The 20,519-nt window shown below is 43.2% G+C and overlaps 1 protein-coding gene across 2 annotated transcripts in view; it reads left to right on the top strand.

Moving 5' to 3' along the window:
- The window catches only part of NRK (Nik related kinase), a 104,712-nt gene that overhangs the window by 1,914 nt on the left and 82,279 nt on the right, over positions 1-20,519 (top strand). For both annotated transcript variants that reach the window (XM_064463216.1, XM_064463215.1), the window contains exon 2: positions 3,148-3,213. In XM_064463216.1, the coding sequence (XP_064319286.1) occupies positions 3,148-3,213 (66 nt within the window). The remainder of the gene's footprint in view (positions 1-3,147; positions 3,214-20,519) is intronic.

Here is a 20,519-nt window from a genome sequence, read left to right as displayed (position 1 = left end):
GCCAAGGCTTTCCTCTTTTCCTGGAAAGAGGTGGTTTGGGCTGTAGTTTCTAAATGTTGTGGGAGCATCTTGTTGGGGTGCTTCTGCCCTGGGCTCATCGGGGCAGTTACATGCTGAAGAAGCCTCTGATCTCTGCATTACGTGCTGAGGTGCAGAGAACTTGAGCTTCAGACACCTGTATCTTGTTTAGCTGCAGAGACTGAGAGAAGCGTGTTTCAGCTGGGCTCTTGCTGTGTGCGTTGTTTTTCATTCTGCCTTGCAGAGGAGATGGATGTGGCCTGGGTGCCTCTGGGTCAGCAGCCTTGCTCTTGCCTTTTGAGTACTCTGCAGATGACTTGCAGAAAAGCAAGAAGGCCACCATATGGTACAGTGCATTACAGTAATTAACCTTAAAGTGATGAATGTTCAGGCCAGGATTTTGGCATCTGTCAAAGTGAACCTAGAAATTTGGCAGGGGCTGGCTGGTGAAGGGTTAGATGGACCACGGGGCTTAAATGGTAGCTGAGGGGAAGTGCTACATCAACGATGATACCTAACTCCAAGAAAATTGAGAAATTGGCCCATCATGAAGAATGCCAGCGAATGATGCAGTCATTCTGCTGATGCTGATGTCCAAGCAAACAAGGGCAATCCAAGGACCAAAGTCAGAGCCCAGATTAATATCCTTTATGACTCTTAACAAGGCTCGGTTCACTATGGTGTCCTGATTAGAAGAAGAGAGATGGCCAAGTAGTTTGGCCGCACTGAGCTGCGGAGGCTTGAGACATTAATGCTCAATTGTCTAGCAAGGACACGGTAGGATTTTTGCTATATTAAAGTTAATGCTAACATTTATTTAGATTCTTGTTTGGGTTTTTCCTAGAGTGTCTGAAACCTTTAGAAGCAAGCTATTAGGGTGCTAAATCAGAATGAAATTGATTAGAGGTAGAGAAGCTGATTTTGAGGCACATTAAACTGTTCTATGTGTGTAATAAATAAGCTTGGAGAAGAAGAGTGAGGACAGAGCACACATTTAAGTGAGAGGGACAGCTGGAAACTCTGAGTGGAAAATGCAGTTAAGGTTCCTCTAGGTTTCCGCACACTCTAGACACCTCTGAATTCAGCAGCGCTACTTTCTGCAGAAGAGGTGGGGAAATGGAGTGCTGCTCGTGTCTCCTGCGGAGTACAGTAGGTGTTGTGCATGGAGACCCTTGTCTGGAAGAGTTCCCCAGAGAGTCGCCGTGTGTTTTACCGCACGGACTGCGTGCAGCCCAAGGCACAGCTCTCCGGGAAGGTTGCGCGAGAGGCAGAGGTTTGTAGCACCCACGTGTTCCTTTAGCAGTGGCGATGGATTGTTGGTGACTTCAGCTCTGCTGAAGCAGTGTGTATGGTTCATATCCAGGACTATGGAAATGAAAAATGAAGAAATGAGAAGGAAGCAAAGCGCTTTGTTTGCAACATTGGCGTCTTTGTATTCTTATGCCTGTGCTTAGCTCCATACACGAGTGGTCCCACTGATTTCCTTTTGTGTGAGGGCTTTTGGAATTGGGGTTGAAGTCTAGAAGGCCATGCCTTGACTACCTTGTCTTAAAAATAAGAGACAGAAAAGAAATGACATAGGCTGGCCTGTGCATAGGTCAAAAGTAAGTGATTTGATGGGGTTTATACATTGTTAATCAGGTTTTTGTTAAAAAAAAAAAAAAAGAAAAAAAAAAGTCTTGAGGATGACAATCCAGAAAGTGTAAGATTAAAACTCCGTTAACTTAAAGGCAGAGCTAAATTAACTCATTAGTGCTTTCAGTTGTGGAATTCTGTGCTGTGTTGCTCTGACAGTGAAAACTATTGCCATTTATCAGGACAGTTGTGCCAGTAAAGGCAGAATGTGATCAGAAAAAAGCCTGTATGTTTCCAATGGGATTTTTGCCTAAGTAAACGTTTCCATATCAGATGTGCAGAAAGCATTATTTATGTTAAAAGACTAACATATGAGTGGAGATGTAGCTTTATACCTTAAAAAAAAGGATGTTTTGCAACCAGGGTCATAGAAATTGTACTTCTGAGATAATGTTTTTCTGTATCGCATCCCTCAGCAGTACCAATAGACATCACTTGATGTGACAGATTGCTGAAACAGATGTGGTAAAACTGACACATGGTGTTAATAATATTTTATATAAATCTCTCAATGATATCATCCCAAGAAATGAGCTGACTGATAAATGGCTCAGCCAGAAACCAAGAAACTGGTCTCCTGAGTTCTTAGTATTTTTTATATAGATCTCTCAAGTGAGTTTTAACTGAAGCAACAGATTTCTTAACATGCTCAGTCATGCAGGAGCGAACATTTACTTGCCCATGCCCTGCCACAAGATGGTCTTCCTATATCTGAAAGGCTGCAGCATCTCATTACTGGAGGAGGACATCTGCAGCGGTTGCTTTTAGAGCAACTGTTGCTAAACCAGTAGGATGAAAGTTGGCTGATGCGGTATGGTACGCCGGTCACCTGACACAGGAATCTTTTGTGTAAATTAACAGCAGTCTAGTTTGGGTTCAAAGCCAAGACATTGACTGGTACATCAGTCAAATTCACCTCTTTACGTCTGCAGAACAGGACAATTGAGCATTCTCAGCCTACCTGTAGTGTTAAGATTGCCTGGGATGATACATTTCCCTTTTGTAAGGTAATTGGGCTCAGGTGCTTTGTATAGTATTTTTCAATTCTATTATTTAGGTCCTTTCCTTTGTTACATTGCTAGTGCTAAGTGTTTCATAGCAGAAAACGGCAGCCTAGCCTCTAGGCTAGCTCAGCGTTTTAAGGCTTAGGAAGCCTGGAGTTTATTCCTTGTTCTGCTAAACTGAATCTGTTGAACTGTTGAACCGAATCTCTTGTATTCTTCACATCTCCATTTATTTGTTGTATCTGCCATGTTGCCATGCATGAATCTCTACCGAGTTGTTTTATGTATAGAGTTTTGAGCAACTTGACTGAAAACTTTAAAATTAATGTATTTCTTATACTGTTACTTGGCTATTTCCCCTTTAGCGTGCAATACAGATCATGAGGAGGCATGCCACAGACGTTTTCATTTTGATTTTGTACAGTTATGCTCCATTATAAAGTGGTTGCTTTGCTGCAAATAATGTTGTTATTTCTTCTGCTTTTTGCAGGACCCTGCGGGGATATTTGAACTGGTGCAGGTTGTTGGAAATGGGACATATGGACAAGTCTATAAGGTTTGGTTGCATCTTTAATCTATGATGCTGTTCTTCATAAAGCTGTTTTTCCTAAAGCAGAAATGAGCACCATTTAAGAAGGTGGATGATATTGTTCCAGTAATAGCCTGTTTTATCTTGCTGTCTTTTCTGTGCAATGCAAAATGGTGTCACCTGAAACTCTGTACCCCTTCCTTCTGCCCTGTTTTCACGTTTCTTTGCTGCCACAGGTCAGATAAGTGTGTTGGCTTTCATACTGACTTCCCTCTGCCCTGTTTTTCTGTCCTGTGATTATTTTCTCTTCTTCAAAACTATTTAATAGGTGACTGGCTCAAATTAACATCAATGGTGGCTAAATTTGGCCTGGCTTGAGTGACTCTTCAAGACGGAGGTGTCAATTAATCCTGCTCTTCAGGCAGACCATGAAGTTTTTATTCCCATTATTACTTTTGTCGCTGTGATATCAAAGCAGAACTACTAGTCAGGAAACCACAGCAATTAAATGTTGTCTGCCATAACAAGCTGTGCACGCAATGCAGTGCACACCTATATTTAGTTAATAGAACTAGCCTAGAAAAGTGCTCTTTCACTGTGAAGCCTTTCCTCAGAATGATCTAAGAAGAGAAAATAGACATGATAAAATAGGGAACAGTGTCTGCGTTGTTCCAGTTTGGAGAAAGAAGACAGAGGAAGGAAAAGGCCGTGCTGCTGAACCTTGGAGGTACACCAGAAGGGTAACGGCACTGGAGGAAGCTGTCTGGTCATGCTTCTCCCTCAGATCCCACTGCTGATGAGCTCCTGCATGACACATCTTTTTATCAGTGCAGGCTCTTTCTGCATTGATCCCCTGTTGCAGGAGGAATGCAGAAGTGGGCCCCCCATGTAGAAATGCAGGAGGACTGTTTGTTCTCTGAATCTGGTGCATTGAATGTGTGTTATGTTTCAGTGTCCATCCTCTGGCAGATCTCCTGTGATCACATTTTGGTTACCCTTTGAAGCTATAGATACTCTCTCAAAGATTCTGGAAAATCCTCTACAGAAGCAGTTCTGGGAAGTTCCTGCTTTCCCATACTACATTCTTTTAATTTATTTGTGTCAGAAGCAGGATCTTTCTCATATAACTCACTTGCTGTGACTAAGTGTGTTGTTTCTGAGATTGTCATTCAGATACTGAGGTCAGTACTACTAAATGAAAAATAGAGGCTCAGGGGTTCACATGGACAGATGAGAAACCGGGAGACATTCACGGGTGCTGTCAGTGTAATCACAGTTTTCTACCTGTAAAAAGATGCTAAAGCTCCCAAATGGCAGCTGAAGTAGTTGCCTTTCTTTTCATGCCTGGGTTTATTTTATATTGGGAGAGAAAAAATTTCAATCTAGTCATCTTTTAAGGATGTTGAGAGTGAATCAGCTGCTTAATCATGGCAGAAGCAGGAAGGAGCAATATAGTTTGCTTCTCTGCTGCAAAAGAAAATGTTTTGAGCTATCCTGTGGTTCACTAGAATGTTAGTTGCCAGAACGTGTAAGAAATACTAACAATGACCATTAAAAAGTGTACCCAAAGGCTGCTCTCCACTGAGCATGCAAGAGACCATGGTCTGACAGCTCTGGATAATGGGCAATTCGAATCTCAGCTCATGCTGCACTTGGAGTAGCTGCAGCATCTAAGCAAGCCCTGAGAGATGGGGTTTTTCAAGGCTGAGGGGAAGATTTGTTCGCACGCATCACACGATGGAGAGATGATGGACTGGGTGTAACCCTGGCTCTGGGCAAGCACACCCATAACAAAGGCTTTGTTCATATAAATACATGTGACTGCTGAACGTAGGGAGTTTTGCTGAGCCGTGGAGCTGAAGAAGATAGATGATGACAGCTGAGGTGGACAGATACAAAGTGTGTGTGCTCCAAACTGGCAGTCAGTTTGGTGTCTGTTGTGAACAGTTTTCACATGGCCCAAAGCTCCAGTGTGTTTGGTTCTACCTCTGCAGGAGATGCTGAGCACCAGCTGAATGCACTCAGGTGGTACCTCCCTCGTGCTGGCCTCGCAACCAGAGCACGTGTCTGTTTTCTCTGAGGGAGGGCAGCTGCAATGAAAACAACTGCTTCTGAAGTGACCATAAAAAGTTAGGCTGTGGTATTCACTGTTCTTTCTCACTGCTGTGTAATATGTCCTTCGATCTATATAATGCTAGGACTGATGGAGTGAATTAGGGAATGCTGGAATGATTGTGCAGTTTGTCTAGTATAGGCTTGTGATCATAAATATTTAAGTTATAAAGTAATGTCAGTTATCCATATAACGTACTCATGCCATTAGAGCATGTTTTTATTCTCCAGAGGTGTCAGAATCTTCCGTACATTCAGAAATAGATACACAGTAGTTTGCACATAATCAAAGCAAAGCTTATTTCAGGCTAAATAAACTATGTCCAAGATTACTAAATTGCTTGGTTGGCTGTGAAGATGATTCATAAGGCTATATGCTTTAATATATGCAGCTCCATAAAAATGAAAATAAAATTTAGAGGATTCATCATTAGATTTGGAAAACAATGTTTAACAGATTTATTGAAGGAGAGTATTGTTCATACTGAATTATTGCAGACCAGTTCCAGTTCAGTGTCTATTTAAATGAAATGGAGGGGGTATAAATTGTACCCATGATAATGCTAGAGCTGTCTAGAAATGTTATAAAGTTGGGATTTGCATATAACAACTGACTAAAAGCTAGCAGATTTTTTTGACAACTTATGAAGTAGTGGGACATAAATATGTCAGTACTGGCAACTTCAGGCTTTTGGAAAATATGAATTAGATATTAAAAAAATTAGATGGTACCGAGAAGTCATGAGACTTAGGCTTCATTATCTGTTGAAGCGACAGATGAGTTTTTCAGCTAATTGCTGGCTTCCGGGAGCTGAAATCTGAAGAACAGTACCACGTAAGAGGTGATTCTCAATAATGCCATGGAAGGTGGTAGCAGAGAGTCTTCCCCAAAGGCAGTTGGAAGCAGTGCATTTGCTGGTGGTTGCAGAAGTATGAGTGTTTACTCTTTTGTGCCTTTGTTTCCTGAACTTTGAAGTGCTGCAGGTCAGACTGTGTCCACTCCATGCACCATCTCCATTGAGTGCGTATGGGACAGAGCAGTTTCTGAACTTCACATGCACTGCTTTTTGCAAGGGCTGCCCATCTTCCTGGGAACCCTCAAGCCCAGGGACATAAAGATTGTCTGGGGGGGTGGGGTTGCTTTCCAAAGTATGAGGGCCAGCGATTTTGGGTTTATATAGAGCTGCTGATCAGTAAGGACCTTCAGGCAGGGCAGAGCACTGTTTATGCATTGCCTAACTGTTGGTGGCATCTGGGAGGAAGCAAGATTGCTGAAGGTGTCACCCACAAGTTCTTGGGTTTTGCTTCCACCCTGGGCTGCAGCCGTGGTGCGTTGGAACCCCCCTTTACAGGCTGCCTGGGGAAGCTTGAATCAGTGTGGTTTGGGATTGCAGAAAATGATCCAGGAGACTTATAAATACCATCTTTTTTTAACTTGCTAGTGGTTGCTATGCTATGGTCACGCGGTGTGCTGTTAGAGGTGGTACCTTTGAAAGCATTGTGAAGCCAACGTCTGTGGCTATGTGGGCTGCTCTTAGTGAGATTGAGGCTGTATCTTGCAATGTAGGTATGGCTGTCGAGACCTGACAGTGTTGTGATTTGAATAATCCTTTGCCTGCTCCTGTTACCTCCAGAAGTTTAATTATATGGATGCCTTGCTTTCCTTCCACAGTTGGGCTCTATTGCTATGAAGAGCTGGAGAGTGATCGTGTGCCGCTCTTGATGTAGCACAGCTGTATCTGGGCGTGTGCGCGTGCATTTAGTAATAACTAAAGTGTGAGTTTGGTGGGTGAAATATTTTTTTTGCAGAGACTTCAGCAGTTAGTTTCATATTATTTGAGTGGTGAGTCTTCAGTAGGAGCCTGCTAATGCATATTCTATCTTTTAATTTTCAGTGCAGGGTCATTTTTCTAATAGGTGAAAGGAAAAGGAAAGGGAGAGATGGGGCAATGGAAGCGGGTGCCACTTTTGAAGTGTTTGGGTCAGACAATTGCTCTTGAGCTCTGGGAGAGACTGTAGGACTCTCAGTTTATAGCTGCTTTGGTTTTTTAGCTATCAGGATGAAGAGGAATTGGTTCTAATCCTACTCATTCAGCTGTGCTCTGAGAGTCCTCATCCTCTAAAAAAGTTTTCATAGGCCAAATGAGGTCATCAGCGGCATCTCTGCAACCTGCTTGTTTCCTCATGTCAAGAGGCACCTGACCAGGGCTTTTGACTTCCTTTGTCTTAATGATGAGGGTTAGCCCCCTCCTGAGGTCGGCATTTTTGAGTGGCCTAGGGAGTGAGAGGTCAGTGTCTGTGGCGAGTTCCAGGGATTGATGTTTTCTGGAGTATGATCTTGCAGGCTGATGATAAACCATGACACATTTGCCAGCTGCTGTCTGTGCAGAATGGTCATACCTTTAATGGAGTCTAAAGGCACGAGGAACAGAAGAGCTCTGGTTTGGGACTGTGAGCATCAAAAGGGAAGAAGTGGCTTTCTGGTAATGCACCTGGTGAAGACAAAGCAGTGCTGCTGCTGAGGCTTAGCAGAGCGTGGAAGCAACCCTGCCTTCCTGTAGTGGCTCTGCACAGCTAATATTTTTATTTCTGTGTAGTAATGTAAGACTCTGGGTACAAAAAGGAAACACGTCTGAGTAAGGGAGTGTTTGGGGTTTTTTTTGGGGGGGTTGTGCGGGTTTTGTTTTTTGTTTTATGATACTGCTGCTTCTTGGCACTGAATCATGCTTCATTTTTTGACGTGAGTTATGAGTTACTCCACTGTTGATGTACAGTGGCAGGAGCCTAGTGAAGCATAAATATGACTTTTCAGTTTATCTTAAAAAATTTGAAAGTCTGCTAAGTTCTTCATAATTCATTTCATTGAATGGATGGCTGCAGTAATTGAGACCAAGTAGGGAGGAGCAGGGAGACCCAACATGGTTTTGGGGTTTTGTTGTTTGTTTTTTTTTTTTTTTTTTGAGACTTGTTACTGTGTGGAAAGAATCACAAGACCGTGCAAAGTTATGAAGTGTTAAAGTCTGTGGACTGTATTGAAACCCTTAATTGATGGTAGCACCTCAGGCAGTTACTGGAACATTAAATGTAAGAAACATTACAGTTATGTTCAGTGTAATCCAGAAGGTGAACTTCTGGAAGGTAAGCTGAAAAATTCAAAACCATCCCTCCTGGGTGTGGGTCAGAAGTGGCCACCTTCTGAAGAATGTGTCTTGGGGCTGAAAGACAATTTCAGAGTCTCCAGACTGCCGCAGAGACAGTAAAAATGTTGTGTGGTCTTGGGGTATTTTGTTATCATTCGTGGTCAGTTACAGTCCTCAAGCCAATCGTAGCCTTCAAGGCACTGAGATTTTGATGAGTCAAGTGGGGAAATCAGTTGTTCTTTATGGAAATGACAAAAAGCTATTTTCTGTTTCACTAGCGATTGGTAGAAGTGCTTGCTTGTCTATTCATTTTCTTTATTTGGGTTTTTGGTAGCATAGCCGATTATCTTGTCTACATGAAAAACTAGTTAATTATTGTAGGCAGCAGTGTATAAAGAAGTATTGCTGCAGTGTACTGGATGGAGTCAACAACTCATTGCGTAGATCTTTGCTTCAATGGTGCAAACAAATAATGGAGATTGTCTGCTAATCCTGGCAACAGGGATCTCTTTCAGGAATAAGTCTGAGCTTAATATATGCTACTGCCATTGTAATAAGATCTGAAATGCTGTGGTGCTTATGAATGGCTTGCCTTGAAAGCTTAATGTATATGGCTGTAATATCATTGATACACTGGAGAGGCATGGTTTGGTGTTTCAGTATTTAGCTTCTTCGTGCCTTTGATTTTTTTAATAACACCTGTGAAGTCCACGTACTACTAGATGAGTTTCTTCCTCTTCTTTCAGTTGCCTGCAGCTCCTAAATACACTTTTATACATGTCTGCATGTTTCTCTTAAGATTCCACACCATCGTATCGTCCTTTTCCTCCCTCATCAGAAAGGATGTGGAGGTGGCAATGCATCTTTGCAGCAACGAGGGCAAACCGTGCCTTGGGCTGCATCAGCAAGAGCGTAGCAAGCAAATCAGGGGATGTGATTGCTTCCCCCTGCTCTTGTTAGGCCACACTTGGAATAGTGTGTCCCCTCTCTGCTCCCCCAGTTCCAGAGACGTTGGGAAACTGGAGCGGATCCAGCAGAGGGCCACCAAAACATTTAGAGGGTTGGAGAACTTTATGCATGAAGAAGAAAAGGCTGAAGGAATTGGGTTTTTTTCAGCCTAGGAAAGAGAAGGCTGAGGGCAATGTAGTCACAGTCTTCAGGTGCTTCAACGATGGATTGTACAGAAGATGGAAGTACAGGGATGCACAGGACAAGAGGAACCAGGTGCAGGTTGCTCAGGTGAAATTCCATCTGTATGTAAGAAAAAAATTCTTCACCATGAGAACAAGTCAACATTGGAATAGGTTTCCCAGGGTGCTGGTGGAGTCACCCTGGCTGGAAATGTCCAACGCTGTTTGACATTGTCTTGGATAACCTAACTTAAGGCTCTGCTGTCAACAGAAGGTGGGACCATATATTCCCAGAGGTCTTTTCCAATCTTGATTTGAGTACAGGACTTTCCCTGAGTACAGGATGTGTGGATCTCAGTGGATAGAACATACCTACTATCAATCCAGCCTACTAGATTGTCAGTGACTGACTTGGAGAATACAAAAAAAAAGTAGGGGAATGACTTATTTTAAACATATATATATATATATAAAAAATTAGTACTGTATTGTGTATATTTAGTTGTCAGAGCCAGGAGCATTTTATCAGTAGTGTGTGTGTGGTTTTTTGTTTGGTGGGTTTTTTCTTTTTTTGTGGGGGTGTGTGTGGTTTTTTATCTTGGCTTCCCTGCTCATTTGCATGGCAATGCCAAACTATATTCAGCACTGGAATTTAAAATAATGGATCATACATGCGAAACTAATTAGCAAATTGTGAAGTCCTGGTTCTAGTTAGTGAATATTTCAGAGGAATTCAATTAAGATTCTTAAGTGTCAGACTAGCTTATCAAAAATAGAAGAGTAAGGATGTGAAAAAAACTCTCAGCTGTGGAGTGCTTGTATACAATAAAGGCTCTTCGACTGAGCAGAGCAATGTACAATAACTAGATGTGCCATATCAACCATTAGAGAATAGTAAAATCCTTGCAAATAATTTGTTGGCAGGCCTGCTGCTCCCAGCTCCTCCATGTTTTGGACCTGAATGTCCATATGGGAGAGGGCAATGCATTTGCATCCCAAACTGGTGGCATTTTGAGCTCATGTTGCATAACACTTCAGATGTTGGCACTGGGACATGCTATTTTGAAGGTAAGAGAACGTGCTAAAAATGCACTGGTGATAATATGAGCGCAGTAGGAAATAGTTCAAGATCTTTAATTCCCGGCTCAAGCACTTTGCTACACTTCAAGCACCTCACTAGTGACGTCGATTTCAATGCTCTGAGTGCTCTGCAGCTCCCAGAATCATGCCTACAAGGAGATATGCATCAGAGTGACCAGCGTTTTGCACGCCTGAGTTTTACAATACCTGACATGCTGAGAATTATTTAATTGTGTGTGTTATCTCTTCTTCAAAATAGGTCAGTGGGTTTGGGGGAAAACTTGTGAGAAGTTGTTGATTTGCAGTCCAGAAAACCTCCCAGACATGTAATAATGAGCTATTGGAGTCAATGAACGAGTACCGGGGTATTACTTAATTTTAAACTGCAAAAGATTTTGCATGTTGTTTCTAGATGTTTGAGATGACTCCTGTTGCAGGTTAGCTTTAGTGACTGTACCTTTTTATGAATGAATTGCAGAACTTCAGTGCCTTGCAAGCACACATTTCTCCATGTCTGTGCTGCTTTCTTGCAGCTCCATGTGAATGGTACTTTCCAGGTCTGCTTTAATGACCTGAAGGATGCGTGTGCGGTTTTTCAAAGTCCCTCTTTCGTACTGCTGGACTATAGCTAGTAGAGCATAATAAAGGAATGTATGACTTGGTTTCTTAAAAATATTGATAGTCTGCCTGTCTTTTTTTATTATTACTATTGTTATGTGTATTTCATGGACTTATCCAGCATTTGTTGGTTTTTTTTTTTTCAGAAGAATGTGTTTGAATTTGCTTACGCATGAGGGACCCACATTTTTATACAATCATCCGTAATAGTGCTTTATAGTTTGCTCTTCAAGTATTCAACAAGTCCATTACATTAGGCCAAACAGTTAAGTCCTGCAGGATGAGATCTTGGGGACCAAAAGATAGTTTCTGGGATATGTTTGGGAAATCTAAATTGTGATCCTGTTCTGAAGGAGGCTTTTTACTTATGTGTTGAGTGGGATCTCCAGTAATCCTGCAGCAGTAGTGCTTTGCAGGTGTTGCTGGAAAATCCAGCAGCAGAAATGTCAGCCCACAAAGAGGCAAACTCTCCTGCCGAGGTCTGTAATGGATCGATATTTTCCATGGGTTGAGCATAGTGCAGCACTTCCAGCATGCACAGACCAGTGGTTGTGCGCAGTGGGACCGCTGCAAAGCTGTTCCCTTTAGCTCCTGTTTCACGTGAACTCTGAAATCTCCTGCTAGGGTGTCTGTTGCATTGGCACCGTGACCATGAGCTTGCGCCTCGCTGAGCTCTGTCCTATCTCTGATTTCCCTGCTTTCACTTTTTTCTATCTTCCCCAGTACCTGATCAGTCTCTAGTGGGTTTTTCTCCTCTGAGTAGAATGGATGTTGGTCTGCTTGAACTGCAGAATGCATCTATAGTTCAATTTGCCCTCAGTTAAATATCTTCACTAGAGAGGTGAGCTTGCATTAACTCCTCCTGGTCAGTCTGATTTGTGTGAGAGTAGGCACATGATGAAATAACACTCTAAGAAGCAACTGTATTAGCAGCTGCTGAGTTGTAGCTGTAGAGATGGGACTTTCGCCCTGTGAAGGCCATCCGGCAGCTAAAAGCACTACCATGCTTGTGCAGGTAAGGTTCCATGTGTGCTCGGTACTTGAGCTTAGGGCACTGCTTGGGATAGGACTGGAGCGAACCTGTGGCAGTAGCAAGGCCTTTGTTGTGTTGCTTTTCTGGAGCAAGCAGAAGTAAATAGCATTAAAGAATTGTTTCTGTTTGTTATTCAGGTGAAGTCGTGGGCCTGGTAATTTGCTGTTGTGCAAACCACATGCTGATTTATATCTGTGTAAAGGTTGCACAGAAGTCTGCCAAGTCAGGCAGCGAGACTTTTAGCTCTGGGGATGGGAAGTGCTGAAACATGAGGGATGTTCCCACAGCTTTACCCTGGCATGGTCGGCTGCTGTGGATGATTGCCGCAGCTCCTCTTCCACGCTCTCTGAATCACCCTACAAATAACAGGGGCCAGCACTGTGCGGACCACCGGCTAAGTGAGGTGCAGGGCACAGGGCGAGAGGGGCGGTTAGGACAACCAGCCAACAGAGCTGGCAGCACAACCGGCGCCGCTAACAGCGTGGTCTTTGTGCTTGCTGCTGGGAAGAGCTCCTCCAGGGAGCACATCTTGTGATGCCTCCCAGTGCCACGCAGGTTCACAAAGGGCTCTGTGACCATGCTCCTGTGAGTTTCTTGGGGGCATCGCAGTCCTGGTGCTCTGGAGGAAAACACCATTTGGCCCAGCCGTGATCCTCCTGCTGCCTTGAAAGCCAGGCACGGCTGGGTCTGGTGGTAGCACAGCTATTCGGACTGCAGCTGCCTGCTTGGACAGCAGCAAAATCTGGTGGGACAATTGTTGATCCCACCCTCCCAAGGCATTTGTGGGGAAATCTGGGGTCAAACAGCTTGCTCGGCCAGTAGGCACGGGTGCGGGTCAGCCCCTTGTCCTGACATAATGAAATTTCCAGTAAGTAATTTTAAATTGTTATGTCCAATTTCAGTTGTAAAATCCATAAATGTGATTAAAATTGTGCTTCTCCTGTCTGGTATTCAGCTGTTCTCAGGCTGCTGGCCAGCAGTAGTTTTCCTGGCCTGTGCAGATCTGTGAATATGGATCTTGGGAATAAAATTAAAGAAGAAACTATTTTTCAGCTGTTTGTAGGATGTTTTTATTTTTTAAAGCCCTTGTGTGTTATAATCCTGCCCTTGTAACCTACTGACTTAGTGGGATTCCTGAAAGCTTTTTATGATTTGCTTTAGAAGCACCTCTTCAAAGTTCATTTCTTCCCCATCCCCTTCTTTTTGCCTATGAAAATATAAAACTTCAGTAACTTCTGAGATCTTAGGGAGTGAACAATCTGGGAGACATACTTTGTAGCAAACTGTGGTCTTTTCAGTGCCCTGCGCAAGTAACGCTATTAGCCAATACGTAATAGCTAGCGTGTGATCTGTGGCAGTGCTTTTTAGGTGCTCCCATGGTGTAAGAAATATACTTTTTCATAAAGGTAAGAGAGGGGTTGATGTGGGCAGCTGCGGTTCAGATCTAGCTTTACGTTCTGCCTCTGCCTCTCATCGTTGCTTGAAAACACATGAATTTGCTGGAAGGGGAGCTCTCCCTATGACTGTTGCTATTAAAATGGAGGCAGTCCTTGTTTTTCTAAAGCATCTTGGGACTCTGGTTAAGAGGAATTAGTGTACTTACGGAGGTGATTTGTGAGAATTGGTTAGCAGCCACTTACTGAGCAACATGCTGTTTGAAAACAGTTTCACCCAAATCAAAACATGTTGAGTTCAACAGAAATGTTAGTGGGAGAATGTTAAGAAATGAGTTGGCTTTTGTTTCCTAACTTTGTTTCAGAAACGTCAAAACATTGCATTTCATTTGCTTCATTTGAACATACGTTTTAGTTTAGCAGGATGTTTAATATTTCATAGATTGTCATTAGTACTGCATGCCCGGGAAAAAGGTACCATCATACTGAAATAATTTGCCATTGCCAAGTAAGCATGCAAATATTAATGTGACTTCTTCTGACTTTCCATTCCGTGAGGAATGTTTGCAACTAAAAGCGAGACCGGTTGGCAAAATACTGACATTTTGTTGAGGTTTACTGAATACTGGAATTGACTAAATTCTATGTCCTGACTCTACAGTTGTGCAGTTGCTACATTTGATATGAGCACCTTTGATGCTCTTTTTCTTTCTATTTCTATTGTTAAAAGTGGAGACATTTTGGCATAAGAGAAGCGTGTGGTGGCCTCCTGAAAATATTTATTTTACTGAACTTGAGGAATTTTCTTTCTTCTTTATTATGCTAAATTTTAGCATGGATTTTTCCTAGTGTTGAAAAATAACAAGACTAACCAATTTACTGATTCTTTCTGCTGTACTAGATTTGTCTACTCTTGTTTCACTCTTGGCTTTAAACCTATGAACAATTATACTAAAATATGCAACAAAACCAACATAAAATAAATATGCATATGGCTTAGATAATGGACTCTCAAATGTATTATTTACACAGATTGCCCGTGATGTTCTCTTGTTATATGGAAAAAGGGAAGAGCCAGGAAAAAAATGTTTTTACTTTAATATTTGCTTTTTCTAGTCTAACATGAAATATTTATGGTAACAGACTTCTTGCAAACATTCTTCCTCCAGAAGCCAAGTTATAGCAGCAGATATCCAATTGCCTTTTATTAATATCAGAGGGTACAGTTAGGTATTGTGGACCAGCGTATCCCTGCTGCTCTGAAAATCAAATTGCTGTGGTGAAGTCTTCCAGTTTTTCATCAGTTGCTCACAGTGGGAGCTGGTCCTGTGTGTGCATTCACCCTGCAGAAGAGGACAGGCAGTACCTATACATGATTTGGGCGCGCCAGACCATTCCTCCTGTGGGATTCCTTTTTGATGAAGGGTGATTTATTTCCAGACATTAGAATATGTTTTGTCGTCTCTCCCAGTGGAAGTTTGCCAGATTTTGCTGGGATTTTGCAGGCAGGCAAATTAACACTTGAGGCTCAGGGTATGCCCAGTGAACCCAGCAGTTGCGAAGCCCGGGACGGTTTGGACATCGTGGAGGTGGTACGTGCCAGTGCACGTGCTGCACTCAGGGTACATTGGGCTTTTTGTGCATGTGCAGATCAGCCTAAGAAGGTCTGATGTTTCCCACATGGAGTGAGCTGCCAGCTCACATGCTGTAGAGTAGGTGTGCACATGCATAGGGCATAGCAGATTGCAGGATGCCCAACTGGGACGGTTTCCTTGGCAGAAAAAGAGGTTGCATCTGGAGAAGCTACGTGTACTGTAGCCTGTTCTCCATAAATATGCCTGAAAAATGGAGAAGGGATGAAAGAAGAAAGAGTTGCACCAACTTTCCTTTCTTTTGGACACTTGAAAGATTTCAGTCAGAAATGTTTTGAATGGAGGAAGTAGCAAAACAAAGGCTGGAAACTCAGGTCTCTGATCCCACAGGCTGGAGAATAAAGGTTAGAGAGGATTCAGCATTCACCCTTTCCTATGTTCCTCTCTTCCTTTCTTTGCATCACGTTAGTTTCTAGGTACCCACTTGGTGGAAGACTTTGCCTGGCCTGTATCCTTGGCTTGCATGTTGGAGTTAGAGTATTTTCATGTTGGCACAGGAATCTGTACCTACTGACGTGCATGAGTGATCAGGTTTGTGCATATGTTTGCAAAGCACCTAGTGCGTTCATGAGGCTGTTCAAATGGTCGCAACAAATTCCTGGTTAGGTTGTGTAATGCCATTTGGCTTCTTGCTCCCCCCAAATACACAGTTCTCTGACCAGGAATCAAAGAAAATGGCCTTATCAGCCTGGGCGATGCTTGGAGCCTGCGTGGCACTTGTCATATCTGTCATGCACATGGGTTTCAGATGTCATAGTGAGTGGATTAAAGACAACTTGGCTTTCTGAGCTTTTGTGGTTGCTGTATCCTGCATTGTTTACATTACAGAGTTCTGGGAGACCTCTCCCTTTTTATGTTATTAATATTAAAATAGAGTAATTCTTTATATTACAGAGATGGGCTTCTAGTCCAGCTCTGACAGGCACGACTGTGGGTCTCCAGGCAGCTCTGCTGCCCTCGCGACAGAGGCAGTGCTGAGCCTTCCCATGGCAGCCGGACCGGGACCGGATGGGGGTTGTAGGTGCCGGTGGAGCTCGGGATGGAGATGACGCTGTGCTGTATAAACTGTGATTATTAACAGAGGGCCTGGCTGGTTAAATCCTGTTGTGTGTAAACACTGCCTGAACATCTAGAGGGGTTGTTCCCTCAGCTTATGGGAGCATATGCCAGCAATGGGTTTCCCTTCCTTTATTGCCAAGCAAGTAGCATGAATGTCGTTATACAGTGCCCTGTTATCTCAGCTGTTCACTGTTGATAGTCATTGCGTGATACGAAAAGTCCCTGGAGATTGCATGATGCATTTCCATTCCCAGGGATCCCCTTATAAAATTGGGAGCATGATCAGAAAGAGAGACTGGGAAGCTGTTGCTTCTGCATTTTTCCCCACCCTGGGGCAGGCTGCTGACTGTGCACTTCTCTAGGTGTGTTTCCAGGAGTTGTGATCTGATAAGCCACGTCTGGCTTCTGTTCTGACTGCTGAGGAGGAGATCCATGTTTTGCATCAGCACTGGCTGAAGGAACCTTTATTAGCAAGCAGTGTCTGAAATGCATGAGACGACACAGAGGGCTTTACCTCTGGATTTAGTTTTTTTTCCTCCCTGTATTGTGTTTGCCGTATTCACGTCCGCCATCGGCGTAGCCGTTCTCTTCTGCGGGTGTGCTTCTGAGGTGTAGCATTTCTAATCGGCGCGCTCTGGGCTGGGTTGCGGGGATGCTGGTGTCGTTGCGTAACGGGGTGTGTGCCTGGAGCTGGTGATGAAGCAGAACAGCAGCTCTCTTGAGGTTTGGCAGAAAATAGCTTCTTATATTATTATTCTTGACTTTTTTTTTCCTTGGCAAAAACAAAAGGAAGTTTTAGCAGGTAGAAGGTTGTTGCCTTGCCCCAGAAACATGTTCTCGCCTATGACTGCTGTGAGGGCAGAACCACTAGCTGGACCCGCCCCTGGCTGTGGCTAACATTTGCTGTCCCAGTTAGCGATAAAACCCCTTTTTCATTCGATCATGAGATATATGAATATTAAGCGTACACCATTAGCTTTTTAATTGGTGTTAATTGCTGACTTTCCTAAACCAAACTCTTTTAAAAAGAAGAAAAAGCTGGTAACAGAAATTAATGGTGAGTTATTTGGAAATGCCCATTTATGTCCTTCTTCTTCTGTTAAAGCTACTGTGAAACTGCATGGACAGAGATGGAGTTATGCAAAAGATGAGGACTTTGGGAAATGATGTCCAGTGTGGCTGAATCGATGAAAAAGAAATGCCGAACAAAACCGATGCAGGCCAGTGAGGGTGTCCACACTTAAGAAAACTGAGCTGGAAATACATTTCTAATTAAACTGGGTCAAACCATGTGTGCAAACCAGGTCTTCAAAAATAATTATTTGGAACCTTTTTATTTTCCAGTCCTTTGCACATGATGTCATTTGTTTTATCTATTCAAAATGGATATAAAATGCTAACAGTGGCATGCTAGTGCTTTATGCTCACCTTGCACTCATTTGATTACAGAGTAAATGGCAAATAAGGGTCATTGTTGGGGAGCCAATCCCTAAAGATGGCTCGGTAGCTCAGTGACTCATTTCAGAACCCTTTTTTGTTAGGTATTTGGTTTTCTGTAACCCTTCTATTATTGAATATAGTTGTTTTCTTGAGTAAACATGTCAAAAATACACATTTTCTGTAAGCCTCGGTGGTGCAAACATGAAAACACTTTTGCAATGTTATTACTAAGACTAGAGGCAAGTAGCATACAAGCACTGATGAGAGATGAGTTTATATATCAAGGTAAATTACGAAGTTGTTTAAACTTCCTGGCTTTTGAGGAAAAACTAAATAGTAAAACTAACAAAACGCAGTTGCTTGCAAATTTGTCCTTTCTTATCCTGTCTTCCACCTCTGACCTCAGCAGTCCCGAATCCTGCGAGTCCTTTAGGATCTCTGCGAGCACGTACACCCGTGGCCCCCGCTCGCTCCATAGGCACCCCCTGCGATCCGGCGCTTCAGCAGCTGCCGCCTGTGGCTATCGGCTGCCCTTTGGGCAAGAAGCAGCCTGTGCTACGGCTGGCTGCAGATCGCTACGTGCTGCCTGGCTGGCCAGCTGGCAGGCGGCGGCGGTGGGAAACCGCAGAGCCCACTCGGGAGCCCTCCTCTCTGGAGGAAGGGAGTTTGTCTCCAATTTTCACAAAGCATGCGGGAATTGAATCATCTCTGAGACTTCTATCTGTCTGTCAGTTCTGGTTGAAACGGGCTGACAGGTTAAAACACGGTTGGGTGCAAGGGCAGCACAATCATGTGCACCTTGTTTTCTTAAGAAACCTGGCTAAGCTTCTGCCTTTGATAGTGGAGGAAAGCTTGCAATTCCCTGTAACCCCATGTCCCTCCCTGAACCTAAAGGTTCAGAAACTACAAGGCAATACAAAGCACTTGGGAGGTAGGTTTTCTGGTATGGTGTTTTCATATGCTCTTTGATTACTGTTTTTATTTTAAGATGCTTTTGTTGTAAATAGAGACCTAGTTATTTAAATTTCTGTTATTTAAATATGTGCATTGGCAATGCCGTGGAGTTTTAGCTGACCCTGCGAAATTTTTCTCCGATGCGTATTACCAGACTTATCCAAAGGAGCAATGAGCTGTTGGTGGTGTATTTTGGCATCTGGATGTGGATGACAGAATAAGCAAAGAAGCTGCAAAAGGAAGTTATTTTGAAACTTGTGGATGGTTAAAGTTTTAGAGTAAATTTTAAAGTGAATACAAGTAGAAGATGTTAAAACAGAGATGCAAGTTTTTAAAGCTTTCAGTTATGTGTGTAAAACAGATACTTGCTACTCCACATTTCTCCAGCAAGTTTCTACCATTAGCTGGATGCCTTGTGGAATGTTTAGGTTGTTTTGCTGGTTTGTTTTGGTTTTTTGCGCTTGACAGCCGCTTTGTGATGCGAAGCAGCTGGTTGGAGTGGCTATTGCCGTTACTAGGTAAAGGAAGCAGATAGAGCTCAGAGCTTGGAAGATGAGAACTGGGTTTGAGACTGAATCACGAGGGGTTCTGGTACAGCTTCATTGACACCTAAGGTTTCGTGGGCTGGGCCAGTGGATTTCAGTTTTATGGTTTTGAATATTTACGTTTGTGTGCATGTGCATGCACTTTTTTTCATGGTACCTTGGGCCCCATTGTATTTGGTGTTGTGCAAGTTTACAGAGATGCTGTTGTTGCCTGGGAAAGGTTCCCGTGATGTACCAACTGACCAGCCGTGAATGAGAGGAATCCAGTCAAATCTATATGGCTGTGAATGTAAATATATCTGTAATGAATCAGAATAGCAAGTGTTCTCTGTTTCCATCTGGCCTCCATCTGCAGCTTTATGAAGAGACTTATTTCCAATAGGCAGTGAGCTTTGGGTAGTAGTAGTGCAGCTGGTTGTCGGGTACTTTTACACCAATGGACACCCTGCAGTAATGGCATAGGTTAATTTCTTCCATCAGCTCTGGCTCAAACCTGTGATGGGATCAGTGTGAACACACCTTCTCCAACAGAGAAAGCATTGAATACACTCACTTTTTCAGTGGAAAACTTGGTGCAAAGTGGGATTTGTATTGTTTGAGAAACTTGAGCTTTTACAGGGCAAATTCAGATCCAATAAATTCAACAGCAGAAATTCCTGTGGACATCAGTGGAGCCAGAATTGCATGCAAGAACCCAAGCGTTAGGAGGAACCATCAGTAGCTGTTGGTGGGAAGTCCTGCGGGGAACTGCTCGGAATCGTGGCCAGCAGTGCATCGGGGCGGGGGGCAAATGCATAGTTCACTCTGTAGCGCACTGCTTCATCTTACACTGTACGGCATGAACTTGGGTTGTTTAAACAAGGCAAGGCAAAGAGATGAGGGTTTCAAAATCTGGTAAAGCCCTTCAGTGGTTAATTGCAGGAAACTCTTGGTCCCATTTGTGACCAATTCTTCCAACGGTTAGCTGCTGCTTTTGCTTCGTACGTGCTGGCAATTATGCTAGCCTACATTGCTTAAGGCTCTGTGGTTCTTCAGCTGTAATGTGTTTAGCCATTTTATTGAAATTATTCTGCAGGGGTGGTTTTTTTTTTTCTTAAGAGTTCACTGTTCATTTCTCTCTCTGCTGCGATTGACTTCAATCCCTGCAAGTAGTACAGAAAATTGGAAGACAGAGCA

Source organism: Phalacrocorax carbo, chromosome 11 (genome assembly GCF_963921805.1).
Source record: "Phalacrocorax carbo chromosome 11, bPhaCar2.1, whole genome shotgun sequence".
NCBI lineage: Eukaryota > Metazoa > Chordata > Aves > Suliformes > Phalacrocoracidae > Phalacrocorax > Phalacrocorax carbo.
Note: the sequence above shows the minus strand (reverse complement) of the source record. Positions and strands in the feature narration are given on the sequence as shown.